Source organism: Nicotiana tabacum, chromosome 1 (genome assembly GCF_000715075.1).
Source record: "Nicotiana tabacum cultivar K326 chromosome 1, ASM71507v2, whole genome shotgun sequence".
Lineage (NCBI taxonomy): Eukaryota > Viridiplantae > Streptophyta > Magnoliopsida > Solanales > Solanaceae > Nicotiana > Nicotiana tabacum.
The window spans coordinates 148,635,733-148,656,301 of record NC_134080.1 but is presented as its reverse complement, the minus strand read 5'-3'; the positions used below and the strand labels follow the sequence as shown (position 1 = coordinate 148,656,301).

The 20,569-nt window shown below is 43.3% G+C and overlaps 1 protein-coding gene across 1 annotated transcript; it reads left to right on the top strand.

Annotated features, from left to right (window-relative positions):
* The first annotated feature begins 13,722 nt into the window (after positions 1-13,722).
* Positions 13,723-15,171, top strand: LOC142164177 (uncharacterized). The gene is made up of 2 exons (XM_075221458.1): positions 13,723-14,354; positions 14,964-15,171. Exons 1-2 carry the CDS (start codon positions 13,723-13,725, stop codon positions 15,169-15,171), a joined length of 840 nt encoding a protein of 279 aa, XP_075077559.1.
* Positions 15,172-20,569: the final 5,398 nt, after the last annotated feature.

The window sequence follows — 20,569 nt, the reverse complement described above, 5'->3', positions numbered from 1 at the left end:
GATTGAATCACATCGAGATCCGAAGCACCGTCAGCACTAAGTTATGGCCACCTCCCTTTTTCAGTTACATTTTATACTAACCTGAATGTAGGTACCCGATCAAAACGGCCGAAGCGCTTTCCAACTCGAAGGCCTTAGGTTTCAAAAGCATGTGTTGCACTCTTTTCCTTCGACTGGGTTTTTATCCCAAGAAGGGTTTTACCGGCAAGGTTTTTAACGAGGCAACATCTATATGCTACCTAAGGAAGACCCAACAAGTATTCAAGGCTTCTTTTGCAATCAACCTCAAATACTGAGGGGAATCCCCCCGGAAGTTCACCTACTCAGAGAAGCCAAGATGCACTAAATAGGGTCTCGATAGGAAAATAATATACCGGGCCAAACGGTCAAACGAACCGTGTCTGCATAGAACAATCGATCCCAAAACAGCAAAGACATGTATACTTGTACCAAGTAATCAAAGAATACTTCCCAAAAGCATTTTGCGTTTCAAGAAATCTCGATATTTTTTGCTAAGTAAGTATACTCGAGGACTGGCGTCAACAACTCGAAATAATAGGACCCTCGAGTCGGAGCTTCAAACTTGTAAGCCCTCAATGAGGCAACAACAAGATCACAAAACAGCTCCAGAGCCAAAAACATCCCGAACACCGGGGACTGGCATCGAAAATTGAAGGCCACATGTCCTCCTAGTCGGAAACTCCGAAATTGTAAGCCCTAAATGAGGCAATACCAAGTTTACAAGTAATGTATCCCGAACCAAGAAGCCCTCGATGACTCGGGGACTACCGCCAATCGCCACCCCCATCGATTTATCAAAACCCGAGGCCACAAGACCACATGCGGGCAGCCTCGGTCTCGTAAGACTTATATAAGGTAATATCTATAAGACCTCAAAAAGGAATGAATCACATTTGTACCAAGTGATAATATCTGTAATACCTCAAGCAAGGCATGAACCATACTTGTACCAAGTAGCCAAAACTGTAAGACCTCAAAGGCAAGTAAAACTTGTAAGACCTTACTCAAGGCATAATCCTGATCTTAAACTTAAGGCTATATATCGAACTTGTAAGACCCCTAAAAGGGCGTACCCTCGATATAGACGCCGAAACTACTTCACTAGGGGACTGAAAGGCTCCGGCCAAACACAATGACTACGGTCACAAGGCTGTACTAGCCAAACTAACGCGACTCGAGGATGCTCAACTAAAATCATAGGACTTAATTACTTCGAATATACTTTAAAAAGAACCGGTTAAACAGGCTACCCTCGACATAGGAAAAGAGCTTCAACCATGTCAGCTCCAAACTATAGGCTTCGAGATACTCAGCTACTAAGGCAAACCTTCCGAGGTGCTTGATCATCGCCATATAACGACTCATAATCGAGGTTTTAATCGAACTGTCGAAGAATCAGGAAAACACAATTTCAAAAAGTCCTTAACGAGAGAAAAATAAAGCCTATATAAAAGGTCGTACCGACCCAATGCGTAAGAGCCACTGTCGCCAGCACATAGAAAAGGTCGTACTGACCAAATGCGTAAGAGCCACTGTCGCCAGCCCATACAAAAGGTCGTACTGACCCAACGCGTAAGAGCCCAAGGGCCAGCCTTAAATTCAAAAGCTTTAGGGTCGAATGAGCTCAAGTCGATACCCGACTTGGAGACTGAACCCAAAACAGTTAACTAAATATACCTAAAAGCAAAAGTATAATAGCTCAAACACTGGCTTACAATAAAAGGTCATACGGACCAAGCGCATAAGAGCCTACGGGCCAGCCCAATAAGCCCTAGGGCCATACCATAAATATTTGGACTCCTTTTAGTTGATCTAGCTAAAATCAAGGCAAAAGGGAATGCATGAAAAATAAAGCTGCGAGGTTTCCTTTTTATACATATATGCAAAAGAATACAAGCTTCATTCACAAAGTTCTTTGAAAGCACTCTATGCAAAACAAGAAAGGAATGTCCTAAGCAAATATACGTCCCCCTCAGGGACTATGGTCCTTCGGCTTCTTCCTTCCCATCTTAGGCATCAGACAGAAGGAACTTTGCATTATATTCTTCCACCTTTGCCTGCTTTGTCTCTTCCGAGAGATCAAAGCCCCTTGCATGAATTTGCTTGAGGGTTTCCCTCTGAGATTTTCACCTCGCATACTCTTCATTCTTACCCTCCCGATCGAGAGCCCTCCTTAGCTCACCACGAGCATCGGCAGCGTCCTTCAAATAGACCGCCACTTTCTTGTCAGCCTTGGTTTGGCTCATTATGGCTTCAGCTCGGGCATCCACAACCTCGGTCTTTAACTTCAAAAGCACAAACTCGAGCTTTGTAATCATATATGTTCGAACCAAGCTATTATCATGAGCTAAGCGAAGTTGAACCTCAAAGGCGGATTCTTTAGCCAAAGCACCCTTCTCCGCTGAAGCCTAAACGTCCGCTCGAGCCTTCAACTCATCATACTCGTACTTGGCTCGGACAACTTCGCTCTGAAGGCGTTCCAGGTCCTCCATCTTTTTCTGCAACTAAAATAAACAAAATGTTAGCCTCAGGATCTAAAAGAAGGAACATGCAATCCCACAGAACTAAAACTACCTACTCCTTTAGGTAACTCTCATAATTCAAGCTTCGACCCACCTCGTAACGTAAGCGTGCCAACTCGACTTCCCTTTCATTGCAAAGAAGCCTACGGGCTTTCTCCCCATCCAAATCTTTGCACAAACCGGGTTCATGATGAAGCAGCTCGGACTTGAGCTTATCAAAGGCCTGCGAGAAGGGAGCTCAATAAGAAAGGGAAGGCATGAAACTCAAAGGGCATGTGCCCAAAACTCACCGCAGAATAGAGCCGCTGAGCTTCTTCAAAGATCGAGCGCATATCTACTAGTCTTGCTCTCTCAGCCCCAGAAGAGTCGATTCTGGTTGGGACACGATCGCTCGATGTATACGGTCTCGATCTTCTAGCATCCCTCGAAGTACCTTCGATGGAAGGAAGAATCGGTGGCAAAGTACCTTCATTCCTCGAAGTACCTTCAAAAGGAAAAGAAGATGTCAGCGGAGGAGAAACCATTTTTCCAAAGCCATAGATCGCGGGCGTAGAAGGCTCAGCCGATACAACTTCTCTGAGCCCCGGGTATAGATTCGTCTTGTTTTTAGCACCATCGTCCTGCAAAGGCCTTTTTTCCTATTATTATCATTCTTTAGCCTAGAAGCTGGCGATCCTTCTCCCTCTCCGAGAGGGCAGGGTCTCGCTGATGACCTCCAAATCTACTACTAAAAAGTAAATGGACACGGTCGCATGCAATATTTTTTTACCCAACTATGAGTCGGGGTCGAATCCCATAGAGAACAATATGTAGGCGATTAGGAATGTAAGAGAATTATCACTCATCGCGCAATTCCAAAAACTTAGGGTTGATTTGACAAAATGTTTTATATCTAAATACGGAAATGTAAACTAACCTAGAAAGAAAGTTAAATGATCAATGGCTACAAGTATGGATGCATCGGGAATTACACTCAAGTAACGATCAAATGTATTTCACGATTTTACAAATATGAGTGAGTTTGTGTTAATTAGCCTCAGATAATAATTATTAATTAACTTCTTCCGAAGACTAACAAGACTTCCTAATTGAATTATTCCTAACCCAATTAAGAGGATAAGCACACCCGGATATGGCTACAAGTAGTTCAATCCTATCCCTAGGTAGAATCTATAAAATGAGGGTTAAAACCTCAAGTTCTTGTTAATTAATCTTTCCCAACCCCAAATTATCTTTTCCAAAATTAATTCGGTTTGAGTACTGATTCTTCGCGTTCACATTTGGTCCTTCTCGTTCGCAAAGGCCTGGCTTCCTTCTTTTTCGCATCCACGATAGACCTTCGAGTTCGTAAAGAGTAAATCACTGGGCAGGTTCTCATTGTCCATTTTAGCTCCTTTTTGACTTGTTTTCACTTGGTTTCTTCACCATTACTTCTAAATCACATACAACCTATAAAGTAGAAGTAAATGACATTAAACACATGATTTTATCACTTACTCGCCTCAATGGACTCCCCGATGCCTATGATAATGAGGTTAGTGCGCATGAAAAGAAAACACCATTTAAAAGGGAGCAAGTCGCATAACACATACCGTGATGTTTCGCATCCCGTCTACCCCAAGACAAAGCTCTCCATTTATGCTCATTATATGTCGAGTGGGTTGCCAACATCTGAGCCCAATCCGGCAGGTCGGGGACCTCACACGACATCCATGAAATTACTGTAGAAAAAGAAAACAGAGGCACATTTACAGAGCCCGCCTTTTCCATAATTAAAAAACTACAAAGGCACGAGTATACCACTTACATCTAAAATTCCACCCCTCAAGAAATGGCAGAAACTCCATAGGGATAATATCGATAGTCCATACTCGGACGAATCGGCTCATCCACCCCCGATCATTGTCTTCTTCATCATCAACAACGAAAGGCGTGGTGGATCGGCATCGTAGGGTTAGCAGACCTCGAGTGAATTCAAACCTTGCTTTCTCCGCAAAGAACCTCATCATCAATACTATCCGCCAAAATGGCGGATGAATTTGTGCCAAGGTAACCTAGTATTTTTGACAGAAGTCAAGCACAACCCTATCAAGGGGGCCCAGCGTAAATGGGTACGTGTACACATTCAGAAAACCTTCGGCATGATCCACGATGCTCTCCTCTGGGGAAGGTACCCGCAATACTACCTTTTCTCCCCATCCAGAGTCCTTCCTCGCCGACTCAATGTGTTCCTGTCCTATTAAATAAATAAACTTCGAGGCATATTCCCAATGACCTAGAACGTTGGGCGTCTTTTTTGACAGAAGATCCCCCATCGAAACAAAATGGCCAGAGGTGGAACTCCTTTCTCCTTGCCGAGTGGACCTTGACGTAGCGGCCATGACTGTGGCAAAACCAGAGAATTGGAGCAGGAACTTGGCCAAGGGCGACAAAATTTAATGATGAAGGACCTAGAATAGGAAAGGAGAACTCTATAAAAGAGGATAACTACTTAGAATAGCAGAATCTTCAAAAGGGCGAAGACAACCCTATATATGGAAAAAACGACGACTATCCGCCTATCTCAAAGGCCAATTAAAAATACTAGCTAAAGCTTTTATCGGTTTAGAAAGATATGCCGGCGAGATCACCTCGGTCATTTCGTAACCATGTCATACACTTAACGCCGCCATACAACATTTTAGGGTTAGAGACCCCCGCATCAATCAAGCCTCGAGATGGTACCCGATCTCGAGGACCTACGTCAGAAAGAAGATAGGCTCCAGGAAGCCATTGGCATCATTGCAAGTCCCGAGATGGTACCCGATCTCGAGGACCTCCATCAAAAAGAAGATAGGCTCCAGGAAGCCATTGGCATCATTGCAAGTCCCGAGATGGTACCCGATCTCAAGGACCTCCATCAAAAAGAAAATAGGCCCAAAGAAGCCATTGGCATCATTGAGAGTCCCTAGATGGTACCGGATCTCGAGGACCTCCAACCAAGAAGAAGAAAGGCTCCAAGAAACCAATGATATCACTACACATCCCGAGATAGTAACCTATCTCGAGGACCTCCTCCAAGAAGAAGATAGGCTCTAGGGAGCCATTGATATCATTACGAGACTCGAGATGATACCCAATCTCGAAGGCCCCTCTCAAAAAGAAGATAAGCTCTAAAAACCTTCTCATACGGGCTTGGCCTCAAGGTACCATCTAAACCCAGGTAAGCCCTCATCTGGTATCTATCTGCAACGCCTTAAGACTACCTACACTGAGTTCAAAACAAGTCTCCAGGTAGCCCAAGCTTGAGTGAACCCCAAGTCGAGGACTGCTCCTGAAATCCTAAAGGCTATCTTTGTTCTCAGGCATCCGAGCAAATCTCCCCATCAAGGACTATCGCGGGGTCTAAAGGGCTAAGTCTCATACTGAAAGTTCAAAACCCCACTCTCATTCAGCTTGAATTCGGGGATCCCGATGACCCGATATTATCAATCCAATCTGGTCTCGGTCCAAGGAATGGCAAAGGGTTCTATGAGGAATCGTGTTAATCAATCAAGAGCCAGAAGAAACACTTGCACCCGGGCCCGATATTTACGCCAATTGTTGTAGTCATGCATTCAGATTCTTCACAAACGTAGATAAAAGAAAATATAGCATAAATAAGAGACAAGTTAAAGAAACATCTTTGTATTTATAAGCACATTTTACAAAAGCCCACGAAGGGTCCTTACATATGATTACAAAAGCTCACGAGGGGTCCTTACACAAAAACAAAGATGCAAAAAAGTATACATATAGTAAAATCCAAGAGCCTAATCTATTTTCGGGGGTGCATCCTCAGCGACAGTATCTTCGAGCACCATCTCCTCGGGGGTCTCATCTCAGTTTTCCAAAACGACATCTTCAAGGGAGAAGATGAAGAATTGGAAAGTGAAAATATGAAGAAGAAGAAAGTGATGAAGAAGAAGCAAAAAAGATGAAGAAAAAGCCATAGCCAACCAAAGAGCGAAAGCTTTTTCTAGGCCAAGAAGATCACGACCCGATAGAAGACTTGGCGAGCGTTGGCCTTACCTGCATAGCTACTTTGAGTCCACTACTTGGGACATTGTGTCATGCAAGTTATCGGCCAGTAGTTCCACTTCACCCCACAAAAAGCAAAAGGGATTAAGTGCCACACCAAGCCAGAGTAGGGAGGTGAGTAGCGGTGTAAAGTCTGAACATCCTCCTGAGCAACAGTGTAGAGTCTAAATATCTTCCTGATTCGGAAGAAATCGGAACCCCCTATCTCGCCGCCTCAAGCCAACAATGACAGCAGTAGCAACAACAACAACAAGAAGTTAGTGCAATCTCGCTCGGAGAAAGAAAACTTTGAGAAAGGGCCATTGCGTAGCCGGTGAAAGCACTGACGCATGCCCCTACGACCGCATATGTTAAACGTGAGAAATAAAATTTGATGGGGGCGATGAGAAAAAAAGGGTTGAAAAATTGTGAAGAATGACTAAGAGAAATTTGATTCGAGAAAGCTTCCATTTATAGAGAAAGGGTAGCACAACTAATAGGCGCAATTGATAATCTTTGGAAAAAGTAAATGACGACGCCATCAATGTCTTTGAATGATGTATTGGCAGACGCAATCAGTGCGTTTCTGGAACGACGAACCGACGGGACACCTTAGTTATCGCAAAAGGCTCACGTCATAAATGTGAAATCATCACGGGAAGATAGAAGAGATGGATATCGAAGTCTCTTCTTATTGTTCCACTCTAAGAAATGCGAGGACTATCTGTATACGCTAAAATCGAAGGGTCCAATTTTCCATCATTACGATGCCTCGTCAGCACGTTTTCAAAAGCTCGAGGCTAAGGTTGAGATTCACCCTCGAGGGTCTATCGACGCCTGACCTTAGGTCAGTATAGATCAGCAGTTATGGCAAAAAGGTGGTATGTTCCCAAGGCACGTATCTAGAGCCGACAAAGTCTGTCAGGCTAGTCTAAGCCCGCATCATGGCATTAACTAGATGTTCCATCTCCATATATTTGTAATAAATTTATTTGTACTATGTTGGGACTCCTTCTCATATATAAAGGGGATCCTTGTCTATTTGTGAGGGATCTATGCTCAATATTAAATACACAAGAACATTCTCTCTACTCTCTAGCATATTCTCTTGATCTCATTACTTGCATTAATTATTCATATCCATTGTGTTCTATTTATTGTTCTTCATTTATTGCTTTTTATTGGCCATAAAAATCCGTCATTGATTTTATTATAACTATTAGTCGTCCATCGACTACCCTCGGTGGGACATCAGACTCGACCTCGAGGCCCCGAATAAACCAGTTCGAGGTCCCGATTGTCAGCCATTCGATTTGGTTATCATCTTATTTTTAAGCTTTATCTTGTTTCCATGTACCTCACTTAGCATCTATTGCCTAAACAACTAGAATAAAAATAGATCACGTATTTTTAGAACCATAAAATCAAATTTAATTGTAATTACCATTTCACAGTAAATAATTTGTTTATTTCATGTTTTATCTATGTCTTTTATGTACTGATTTTCATGCCTTACATACCCAGTACATTATTCGCACTGACGACCTATTTCTCGGGGCATGTGTTTCATGCCCGCAGGTGCAGGTAGGCAAGCTGACGATCCCCTTCTTAGGATCCTCGATCACTGAGAGTTTGCATACTCCACTTGATCCAGAGCTGCTTGTGATTTTGGTATGATATGATTGTATACATATATGGATATGATGTGGCCTATTCCCATCCTTGTACAGATGTATTGTCACGCCACAACCTCAGAAGGCACCACCGACGCTCAATCGAGTGATCCCAACTGAGCAAGACTTTTTAACACTTTTTACCCAACTCGACATGATTAAGGGATACATGCTTTCTTTTACTTAGACAATAGGAAAGATTGTACATTCAACATTGATATATCATTTCATATCGCAACCTCAAAATGTAGTTAAGTTCCAAGATTACATACAGTCACAATTTTGAGAAACAAAACTGTCTGGGTGTGCGATAGAAATGTGGTCCGCATACCTGTTTTACGGTCGCATAATGCACCGCAGAACTGCTTCTCACAAAAATTCCATGGGGATTATGCGATGACTATGCGGCCCGCATATCGATTATGCGATCACATAATTGGCCGCATAGTTGACCTCAAATTTATCATCAAACTGTCTGACTTTGAGGCGATTATGCGGTCCATATAGCTATTATGTGATCGCATAATGGACCGCAAAAATGCACTTTTCTGGAAAACATTATTCCTTAACTTTTTAATGCACAGATCTATCAAAAGGGTCCGAATCGCGGCAAGCATGCTAATTTGGTACTACGAGCTTTCGAGTTTTTGAGTAGAAATTTCATGGGGCCTTACATCCTCCCCCACTTAAGATTATTCATCCTCGAATGAGGATCAAGGTTCACTCATCAGCAATCTTTACGCAATCTCCACTTTCCACAACATGAAATATATCAACAACCCCAAATTTGGATAACTCCCTAAATTTATTTCGCCAGAGTTTCCTTTGTATCTAGGCTTATCCACCTGTCAGAGGGCCCCAGAAACATATCCTAACAACATGTACAATACATGTCCCATAGACATAACATAACTTGTAAAACACCAACCATCGCCGCATGGGCAACATATAACCAAACTAGAACAGTTTTACATAGATGAAATCAAAAGATAAGAGTTTATAAGGACCAAATGCATAAAAAGCTATTACATGGTTATACAAACAAATGTGGTTACTTCTTTCTCATTTTGTCCTCTGCTTCCCAAGTGGCTTCCTCAACCTGTTGATTCTACCATAACACTTTTACAGATGCAATTTCTTTATTTCTCAATTTTCGGACTTTCCTGTCAAGAATGGCAACTGGAACTTCTTCATAAGACAGTTCTTCATTAACCTCAATAGTTTCAACTGGAACAATAGTGGATGGATTTCCCACCACCTTATTCAACATAGACACATGGAAGACTGGGTGTAACAATGGCAGCTCGAGCTTGTACGCCACCTGACCAATCATCTGAATGATTCTATATGGTCCGACATACCTTGGACTCAATTTTCCTTTCTTTCCAAACCGCATGATACCCTTCATGGGGGAAACCTTCAGAAATACCCAATCATCTTCTTTGAACTTCAAATCTCTGCGACAAACGTCTAAATAAGACTTTTGGAGACTTTGAGCAGTTTTTAACCTTTCCTTGATAATCTTGACTTTCTCCATATCCTGAAGCACAAGTTCCGGCCCTATTAATTCAGCTTCTCCAACTTCGAACCACCCAATAGGAGATCTACATCTCCTACCATACAATGGTTCAAACGGTGCCATCTGGATACTGGCATGAAAGCTGTTCTTATAAGCAAACTTTATGAGTGGAAAATGATCATACCAGCTCCATTTGAAATCAACAGTACAAGCATGCAACATGTCTTCAAGCATCTAAATCATCCGCTCTACTTGCCCGTCGGTTTAAGGGTGAAAAGTTGTGCTAAGATTTACCAGCGTGCCCAAACCTTGCTGAAATTTCTTCAAAAAGTTGGCTGTGAACTAAGCCCCTCGATCTGAAATGATTGAGATTGGAGTGCCATGCAACCTGACTATTTCTTTGATATACAGCTGAACATATTGTTCCGCTGTGTTAGTAGATTTAACTAGCAAGAAGTGCACTGATTTCGTGAGCCGATCCATGATCACCCAAATTGAGTCGAACTTGTGCGTAGTGTGCGGTAACCCTACCACAAAATCCATGTTGATCATCTCCCATTTCTACATTTGAATTTCTATGCTTTGAGCCAATCCATGGGGTCTTTGATGTTCAGCCTTTACTTGCTGACAGTTCAGACATTTTGCCACAAAGTCTGCCACATTCTTTTTCATGTTATTCCACCAATAAACTTCCTTGAGATCATGATGCATTTTCCTAGAACCTAGGTGCATGGAATCCTAGAAGTGTGAGCTTCTGCCATAATCCTTTCCCGGAGACTGTCAATATTCGGAACACATAGGCGGCCTTGGTACCTTAAGGTACCATCATTCATGCCAAAGGAAAAAGCTGTGGTCTTGTATTTATGAATCCCCTCTTTCAGTTGTGCTAACAATGGATCGTTGAATTGCTTCTCTTTCACTTCCGTCAGAAGAGATAATTCAACCCTATTCTGCATAATCACTCCTCCTTCATTAGAGTCCGCAAGGTGAACTCCAAAACTAGCTAACTGATGTACCTCCTGGGCCAAGGGCCTTTGATATGCCTCCAAATGAGCCAAACTTCCCATAGATTTTCGACTAAGAGCATCTGCCACAACATTAGCCTTCCCCGAGTGATAGAGAATATCAATGTCATAGTCCTTGAGAAACTCTAGCCATCTTCTTTGTCTCAGATTCAACTCCTTCTATTTGAAAATATATTGAAGGCTCTTGTGATCCGTAAATACTTCCACATGGACCCCATACAAATAATGTCACGAGATCTTTATCGCAAACACCACTGCCGCAAGCTCTAAGTCATGGGTTGGATAGTTCTTTTCATGATTTTTGAGTTGCCTAGAAGCGTAGGCTATTACCTTGCTGTGCTGCATTAACACACACCCAATCCCGATCCTTGAAGCATCACAATACACCACAAATCCCTCTATACCCTCTGGCAGGGCTAATACTGATGGTGTAGTCAATCTTGATTTCAATTCTCGGAATCTCCTTTCACAAGCATCAGACCAGTGGAACCTAACTGCTTTCTGCGTCAATTTAGTCAATGGAGAGGCAAAAGTAGAAAACCCCTCCACAAATCTTCTGTAGTACACAGCCAAACCCAAGAATCTATGAATCTCTGTTGGAGTGGTAGGTCTAGGCTAATTCTTCACAACTACAATCTTTTGAGGGTCAACCATAATTCCCTCCCTGGAGACGACATGACCCAAGAATGCGACAGATTCAAGCCAAAATTCACATTTTGAAAATTTTGCATACAATTGATGTTGCTAAAGAGTTTGCAGAACTACCCTGATGGTCAACATGGTCCTCCTGACTATGGGAATACACAAGAATATCGTCAATGAAGACTATCACAAAAAAGACTTGAAAAGGCTTGAAGACTCGATTCATGAGATCCATGAAAGCTGCCGGGGCATTTTTTAGCCCAAAAGACATCACCAGAAATTCAAAGTGCCCATACCGAGTCCTGCAAGCTGTTTTTGGAATATCCTGCACCTTTATCTTCAATTGATGATACCCGGACCACATGTCAATTTTTGAGAAACACGTATCACCTTGCAATTGATCAAACAAGTCATCTATTCTTGGTAGAGGATATTTATTTCTTGATTGTGACCTTGTTGAGTTGCCGCTAGTCAATACACATCATTAGAGACCCATCTTTCTTCCTTACAAACAAGATTGGTGCGCCCCACGGTGACACACTCGGCCGGATGAAACCCTTTTATAGAAAATCCTTCAGTTGTTCCTTTAGCTCTTTCAATTCTGTCGGTGCCATTCTGTGAGGTGGAATTGATATAGGCTGCGTGCCTGGCATCACATCCGGGTGTAGTTAGGGGTGGAGCTCGTGGTAGAGGTGTATCCATCCGGTTTTATGCCTTGAGTGGTCGCCAGAGTGCAGAGGCCTCCCCTGATGTTGCTACAAGTATCTTGTTTGTTCAGGCCATTGATTGTTATGCTCTTATTGATCCGGGGTCCTCTTTGTCTTATATCACCCCATTCATTGCTTCAAGTTTTGGGGTAGAACACGAACAAACATGAGCCGTTCTCTGTATCGACTCGGGTTGGTGATTCTATTACAACCACGCCAGTTTATAGGAGTTGTGTTGTCATGGTATGTGGTCGTCCTACTTCGGCCGATCTTATTGAGCTTGAAATGGTGGATTTTGATGTGATTATGGGAATGGACTGGCTTTATTCATGCTTTGCTAAACTTGACTGCCGAACAAGAGTTATAAGGCTTGAGTACCCTAATGAGACGGTTATTGAGTGGAAGGGAAATGGTGTGGTGCCGAAAGGTAGGTTTATTTCCTACCTTAAGGATTCGAAGATGATTAGGAAGGGGTGTATCTACCATTTGGTCCGGGTGGTGGACACCACTTCAGAAGTGTCTGTCCCCGAGTCCGTGCCAGTCGTGAATGAGTTTCTTGAAGTGTTTCCGGACAAGCTTCCAGGGATCCCGCCAGATAGGGTGGTTGATTTCAGGATTGATGTATTGCCAGATACGCGGCCGATATCTATTCCACCATACAGAATGGCACCAGCGGAGTTAAGGGAGTTAAATGAACAACTGAAGGATTTATTAGAAAAGGGGTTCATATGGCCAATTGTGTCACCGTGAGGGGTCCCGGTTCTTTTTGCCAGAAAGAAGGATGGGTCGCTCCAGATGTGTATTGATTATCGGCAGCTTAATAAGGTCACCAACAAGAATAAATATCCTTTGCCTCGGATAGATGATTTGTTCGACCAATTGCAAGGTGCGAGGTTCTTTTCCAAAATTTATCTACGGTCCGGATATCACCAATTGAATATCAGAGAACAGGATATTCCTAAGACCGCTTTTAGAACTCGCTATGGTCACTTTGAATTCTTGGTCATGTCTTTTGGGCTAACCAACGCCCCAGCAGCTTTCATGGATCTTATGAATCGGGTTATCAAGTCATTTCTAGACTCCTTTGTGATTGTTTTCATTGATGACATCATTGTTTATTCGCGGAGCCGGGAGGATCATGCCGATCACCTTATGGCAGTTCTGCAGACCCTTTATCAGCACCAGTTGTATTCTAAATTTTCAAAATGTGAATTTTGGTTGGAGTCCGTTACCTTTCTGGGCCATGTTGTTTCCAGTGAAGGGATTCAGGTGGATCCCCAGAAGATTGCAATAGTAAAAGATTGGCCTAGACCCACGACCCTGACGGAGATCCGCAGCTTCTTGGGTTTAGCAGGGTATTATCGGAGGTTTGTGGAGGGATTCTCTACCCTCGCCTCCCCTTTGACTAAGTTGACATAGAAAATAGTTAAGTTCCAATGGTTCGACGTTTGTGAGAAAAGTTTTTAGGAATTGAAGTCGAGATTGACCTCGGCGCCGATATTGACCTTGCCGGAAGGCACAAAAGGATTTGTGGTTTATTGCGATGCCTCCAGGGTCGGTTTGGGGTGTGTGTTGATGCGACATGGGAAGGTTATAACGTATGCTTCAAGGCAACTCAAGAATCACGAGAAGAATTATCCGACGCATTATTTGGAGCTTGCGGCAGTTGTATTTGCCTTGAAAATATGGCAACATTATATTTATGGGGTCCATGTGGATGTGTTCTCAGACCATAAGAGTCTCCAATATTTGTTCAAGCAGAAGGAGTTGAATTTAAGGCAACGGAAGTGGTTAGAATTGATCAAGGATTATGTTATGGATATTTTATACCATCCAGGGAAGGCGAATGTGGTGGTCGACGCTCTCAGTCGGAAGTCCATGGGTAGTTTGGCTCATTTGGGAGCGGATCAGAGGCCTTTGGCTCGAGAGGTTTATCAATTGGCCAGTCTGGGGGTTCGTATTTTGATCTCAGACGAGGGGAAGGCTATGGTGCGTAATGGAGCAGAATCGTCACTTGTAGCGGAAGTCAAGGAAAAGCAGCTCATTGACCCAGCATTAGCACAGATGAAGGAGGCAGTTTTGAATAACAATAGTTTGACATTTTCACTTGGTGGTGAGGATGGTGTATTACGATGTCAAGGTAGGCTATGTGTTCCAGATGTGGATAATCTTCGGGGGAGGGTAATGGCGGAGGCTCATAATTCCAGGTATTCTGTGCACCCAGGTTCTACGAAAATGTACCGTTATCTCAAGGAAATTTATTGGTGTAACGGTATGAAGAGGGGTGTGGCGGACTTCGTATCTAAATGTCCGAATTGTCACCAAGTAAAAGCTGAGCACCAGCGGCCCGATGGGTTAACTCAGCTTATGGAAATACCAATGTGGAAATGGGAGATGATCAACATGGATTTCGTGGTAGGGTTACCTCGCACTCAGCGCAAGTTCGACTCAATTTGTGTAATAGTGGATCGACTCACCAAATCAGCTCACTTCTTGCTAGTCAAGTCCATGGATACTGTGGAACAATATGCTCAATTGTATATCAAGGAAATAGTAACGCTTCATGGCACTCCACTTTCTATTATCTCAGATCGAGGGGCCCAGTTCACAGCTAATTTTTGGAAGAAATTTCAGCAAGGTTTGGGTACTCAGGTTAATCTCAGCACGACTTTCCATCCGCAGACTGATGGTCAAGTGGAGCGGACTATTCAGACGCTTGAAGATATGATACAGGCTTGTGTCTTGGATTTCAAAGGTAATTGGGATGATCACTCGCCACTTATAGAATTTGCTTACAATAACAACTTTCATGTTAGCATTCAGATTGCCCCGTTTGAGGCATTGTACGGGAGGAGATGTAGGTCTCCGATTGGATGGTTCGAAGTGGGTGAAGAAGCATTGTTAGGGCCAGATCTCGTGCACCAGGCTATGGAAAAAGTTATAATCATTCAGGAAAGGCTGAAAGCTGCTCAGAGTCGCCAGAAATCTTATGCGGACATTCGTCAAAGAAAATTGGAATTCTAAGTAGATGATTGGGTGTTCTTTAGGGTATCTCCTATGAAGGGAGTCATGTGATTTGGGAAGAAAGGGAAGTTGAGTCCTAGATATGTTGGGCCATATCGGGTCACTCAAAGGATAGGACAGGTGGCCTATAGACTGGAATTGCCCCCTGAAATGTCATTAGTGCACCCGGTGTTCCATGTGTCTATGTTAAAGAAAGTGGTTGGAGACCCATCCACCATCGTGCCAATCGAGGCTATCGAGGTCAATGAAGAGTTATCATATGAAGAAATTTCGGTCGCTATTCTTGATAGGCAAGTCCGCAAATTGAGAAACAAGGAAGTTGCTTCAGTTAAAGTGCTATGGAAAAGTCAACAAGTCGAGGAAACCACTTGGGAAGCGGAAAGTGAAATGAAAGAAAAATATCCCCATCTGTTTGAACAAGTCTAGTAGTGATCGTGCGAACTCTTATCTCTAAGTAAACTGATGTTGTGTTCAATCAGGTCCAAAGACACCCCATATTTTTCCCTAAATACTTTACTATATTAACTCCTCAAGTTGTGCAAGAATTGTATGTGTTGTGATTATTTGAGCCATGCGCAAGCCCCTTTTTGGTAAACAAAAGTTTTGCAAGAACTCATGGGATAAGTGAATGATTAAATGCAGTGTAGATTGGTAATGATTAATTAGAATATGTATAGTGTATTGGAGTGGTTGAACTGTATGGAACTCATTGAAGTGACCAAATTATATGCAGGTGTTGAGGTAATGAACTGTATACCAGTTGTAGGGATAATAGGGATAGCGTAATGGTGCTTGGAAAAGATGTTTGGGGGCTCTCTAACAGGTAGATAAGTCCAATTACAAAGGAAACTCTGACAAATTTTATTTTTTTTCAAAAATTGGGAGTTTGCATATCATGTTTTCAAAACCAACCGATTTCCAAAATCCTCATTCGAGGACGAATGATTTTAAGTGGGGGAGGATGTAAGGCCCGTGAAAACTTGTACTCAAAACCGGGTATCTTGTGGTGCCAAGTCCCGAATATATGTTAGGAATGTGTAAAATTAAGCGAGCCGCGGTTCGGACCCTTTTGGTACTGATCTATGTTATAAAAAGTCAAGAAATACTGTTTTCCAGGAAATGCAATTCTGCGGTCTAGAATCAGGTCGCATAACATATATGCAGACCGCATAATCACCGTAAAGTGAGTCAGTGTGTTGGTAGAATTGGAGGTTAAATATGCGGTCCAATATGCGATCGCATAACAGATATGCGGACCGCATAGTCGTCGCATATTTCCCTTGGGATTTTGTGAAATGCAGTTATGCGGTGAACTATGCGACCACATAATAGGTATGCGGACTGCATTTCTGCCATATACACAGGTAGTGTGTTCAGATTTTGGGAGCACTTTTGCGGTCCATTTTGCGGACCGCATTTCCACTGTGCGATCACAAAGTGCGATTGCATACCCAACTCGGGCTCCTATTTTTTTAAATTTTAAACCCGACGCCTTCTTCAATAAAACACCCCAACCCCTTATTTTAACATATTTGTTGAACAAAACTAGAGAGAGGGAAGAGAGAATTCTTGAGAGATAAAGTCATACCTTCATCAATTTGATTCTTCAAAGTCACTCGGGCCGGGGAATTTCAAGTAATTGTCTTTATCTCCGTTCTTGCAGGTAAAATCCCCAACCCTTTTTCATTGTTTTAAGATTTAAACAAAAAGGGGGATTCTCATGCATTAATTCTTGAAAATGGAAGTTGAGATACACATGCATGTCCTTTAAAACCTATAATCTAGTAAGAGGAATTGGGTAAAACTAAAAATTTGCAAAAGAGGGGTTGATAACCTAAGTAAGTTTGGGCTGAGTTTGTGAACTTCAATTCTAATTTATATGTGTTAACTTGTGAACTAGATTGACGGTACTAGATTGTTGGTGAATTGTAAATAGAAGAAAAAAAAGGGGGGGGGGGGAATTCGACTCCAGGTATGTATTGCTAACTTTAACCTTTGTAAAGTCACCTAGTTTGGTGTACGATTAATTGGTATGTATTAGTTATGTGGACTATTTGCGAATTCTTGTGATTAATATGCCTTGAATGTTGTTGGTTAAGTCTCCCGATGTAATGGTGTAAGTAAATGGCAACAAACCAAGTGTGTGTGTGAATGTGTTTATGTTGTAAGAGTTGTGTAACAAATGATGGAAAGAAATCGTAATTGATGCAATTGAAACAACTGTGGTAATATCATACGTGACTTGTCGCGGGCAATTATCGATGTGACTTAAGTTGTATACGGGCTGTTGCATATGATGGAAATGGTATTGACGTTTATGAAAATTCTTTGTGAATTGTTGTTGTTGTCGTGTGAAATGTGATTGTCCGGTGGGATCGGATTGCGCGCCGCAACATGAAGTTATAAGGCGTGGGTTGTGGTGATAAGGGTGGCCGAGGTAATAAGGGTGGAAAAGTGATGGAAATCACTATTGAAATAAAAATATGTGAAAGTTGTGAAATCATTTATGTGATGAAATAATGTTGAAAGGGGAAAAAGAGAGATTGTGGAGTTTGTTTGGCTTTGGTTGTTCCTTTCATGTGCATTTGATTGTTGATTCTATTACTATTTGTTATCTGTGTATTTCTTGATTTTACTTGGGGTAAAGATTGTTCATACATACCAGTACAATTCAAATATACTGACGTCCCTTTTGCCGGGGGCGCTACATTCGTGTTATGATTGTAGGTGGTTCCATAACAGGTACTCCAGCCCACCGACAGTAACACTCCTTCACCTCCCGTCAGCTGAATTGGTGAGCCCCTTTCCTCTCGGGGCCCTGCATGGCTCATGCCGCTTATCCTCCCGAAAATTTTATTTTGGTATTTGCGTAAGGTATAGCCGGAGCCTTGTTACTGGCAAGTATTGTAACACTCTTTTGTATCTCTAGAGGCTCTATAGATAGGAAATGCGGGTTATGTACTTATGTATTTTGGGCAGTATAACTTGTAAACCACGCTAAGTAACTATGTATGTTATGTAAATCTCGTAAGAATGTATTTAAATTTATAAATGGCTATTTCACTTGGTTAATGGGTAATGGAAACGCAAGGTATCACGTGGAATATGAAAGTCACCCAGGTCCGCTTGGCTGGGGGCTACCCGGTCGAGCGCCGGTCGCGCCTCTTGGTTTTCGGGGCGTGATAGTAAGAGCCATTGTCGCCAGCCAAAAATTAATAACTTGAGGATTAAAGTGAGCTTGAATCGTAACCCGATTCAGAGAACGGATCCAAAATAGTTAAATAAGCAAGCCTACAGGCCACATATTAACAGGTATCTACGACCAAAGAACACAAACGGCCATCAACGTCCGCCTTTGCGAGCAAGAAAGAACCTAAGGGTCAATTGCAGCTCGAATCTCAATGCAACTTGGAGACTAGACCCGAAATAGCTAAACTACAATATGCCTAAGGGAACGACATAAATGCCACCATCAACGAGCCCCCAAGCCAAGCACCTGTAAGGTATCTACAACCAAACAACACAAAAGGCCATCGACGTCCGCCTATGCAGGCAAGAAAGAACTTAAGGGTCAATTACAGCTTGAATCACAACGCGACTCGGACACTGGACCCGAAATAGTTAAATTACAGCAATGCCTAAGGGCACGACATAAATTCCGCCATTAGTAAGCCCCCGGGACACGCGCCTGTAAGATCACTTTGGCCTGAAGCACAAAAAGCCATCATCATCCGCCCATACGGGCAGAAAAAAGCTTGAGACCACACGGGCATAGAAGATTCAAGGGCAAAAAGGCTCGAGTTGAAGACCGACTCGAAGACTAAGCCTAAACATTCAGGCCAAGCACGGAGGCCCCAGCACCTGCTCGTGCCAAGGATCGTATGTAAGAGCCCCCGGGCCTGTCCGATCAGTTCTAGACCTACGGGGATCCTACCAAACACCAGTCTGCCCGATCAAAAGCAGTAACAAAAAAAAGGTACAAAAGAAATAAAGTTTCAAGTTTCTTCCTATATATTATATACGCAAAAAAAGCTCGTTCTCCATCTATAGGCGTGCTCTACATATATCAGAAACAAAGCAATAAAACAACAAAATCTACGTTCCACACTAAAGGGCTACAGCTTGTCAAGTTCGCCCTCCGCGACGTCTGTGAGAAGTGACCTAGCGTCGCGCTCATCCGCCCTTGCTCGAGCCAATTCTTCCGAGAGAACGAAGCCCCGTGCACCAACCTCCTCGAGTACCTCTCTCTGGGATCTGTAACGAACGTACTCCTCGATCCTCTTCTCCCGATCGAGGGCTCGCTTCAGCTCAGCTTGGGCATTAGCAACATCCTTCATACGAATCGCCATCTCCTAATTAGCCTTGGTCCGGCTTAGTGCCGCTTCAGCCCGGGCATCAATTATCTCAGTTATGACCTTCGAGTGATCAGATTCGAGTCTCCCAATCATGTCCGCTTAAACTTTGGTGTTATCACGAGTCAAGCAGAGTGGGCCTCGAAGGCAGGGACCTTGGCCGAAGCGCTCACCTCCTCCAAAGCTCGAGCCTGCACTTGAGCCCTTAGCTCTCCACAAGAAACTTTGACATAGTTGACGTTGCCTTTGAGATACTCCAAGGCCTCTGCGCTTTTCTGCAGCTGACATAACAAAAGGGGTTAGCCCTAAGGTTAGAAAGGAGCGAAGCGCGTACTACAGGAAGTTACCTGCTCCATCAAATAGCTTTCATAGTTTGAGCTCTGATACGCCTCATATCACCAATGCAGCAACTCAGCCTCCCTCTCCTTACTAAGGAGCCTGAGGGACTTGACCTCGTTCAAAATTTTCTGGAGCTATCCCCTTGACGGAGCAGCTCGGACATAAGCCCATCACAATCCTGCATAAAGAAAACTCAGTAACGGGAGGAGGGCGTGACATGCAGGAAAACACGCGCCTAAACTCACCTCGAAGAGAAGCCGACAGACTTTCTCTAAGTCAGAACACACTCCTGTCGATCCTGCCTCTCCGGCCCCAGGAGAACCTTCCTCGAGAACCGCCACCCATGAATCTGATTCTCTTGGAACATCGAGCTCAGATGATGCCCTCTCCTCAAAGATCTAGAACCGCCCAACGCTAGTAAAAGCTCCATCACACCGCGGGTGCCGATCCCCCTTACCGCCATCGCCCCTCAGCTCGGAGGCCGATGACTCCTTCCCCTCTTTGGAAGAATACTGCCTCAACCCAAAAAACCGCTCGATGTCTGCAAACGGTAAATCCAGTACAAATCAAAGGGGAAAATGTTACCTCGAATATATGAAGGCCAAGGCAAAGGCAACATATGCACGTACCTTTGTATTTAACTCCCCATCTGGTGCGAAATGGGTCACCAGCCTCCGGATCCAGCGGGGCAGGTCAAGAACTTCGCC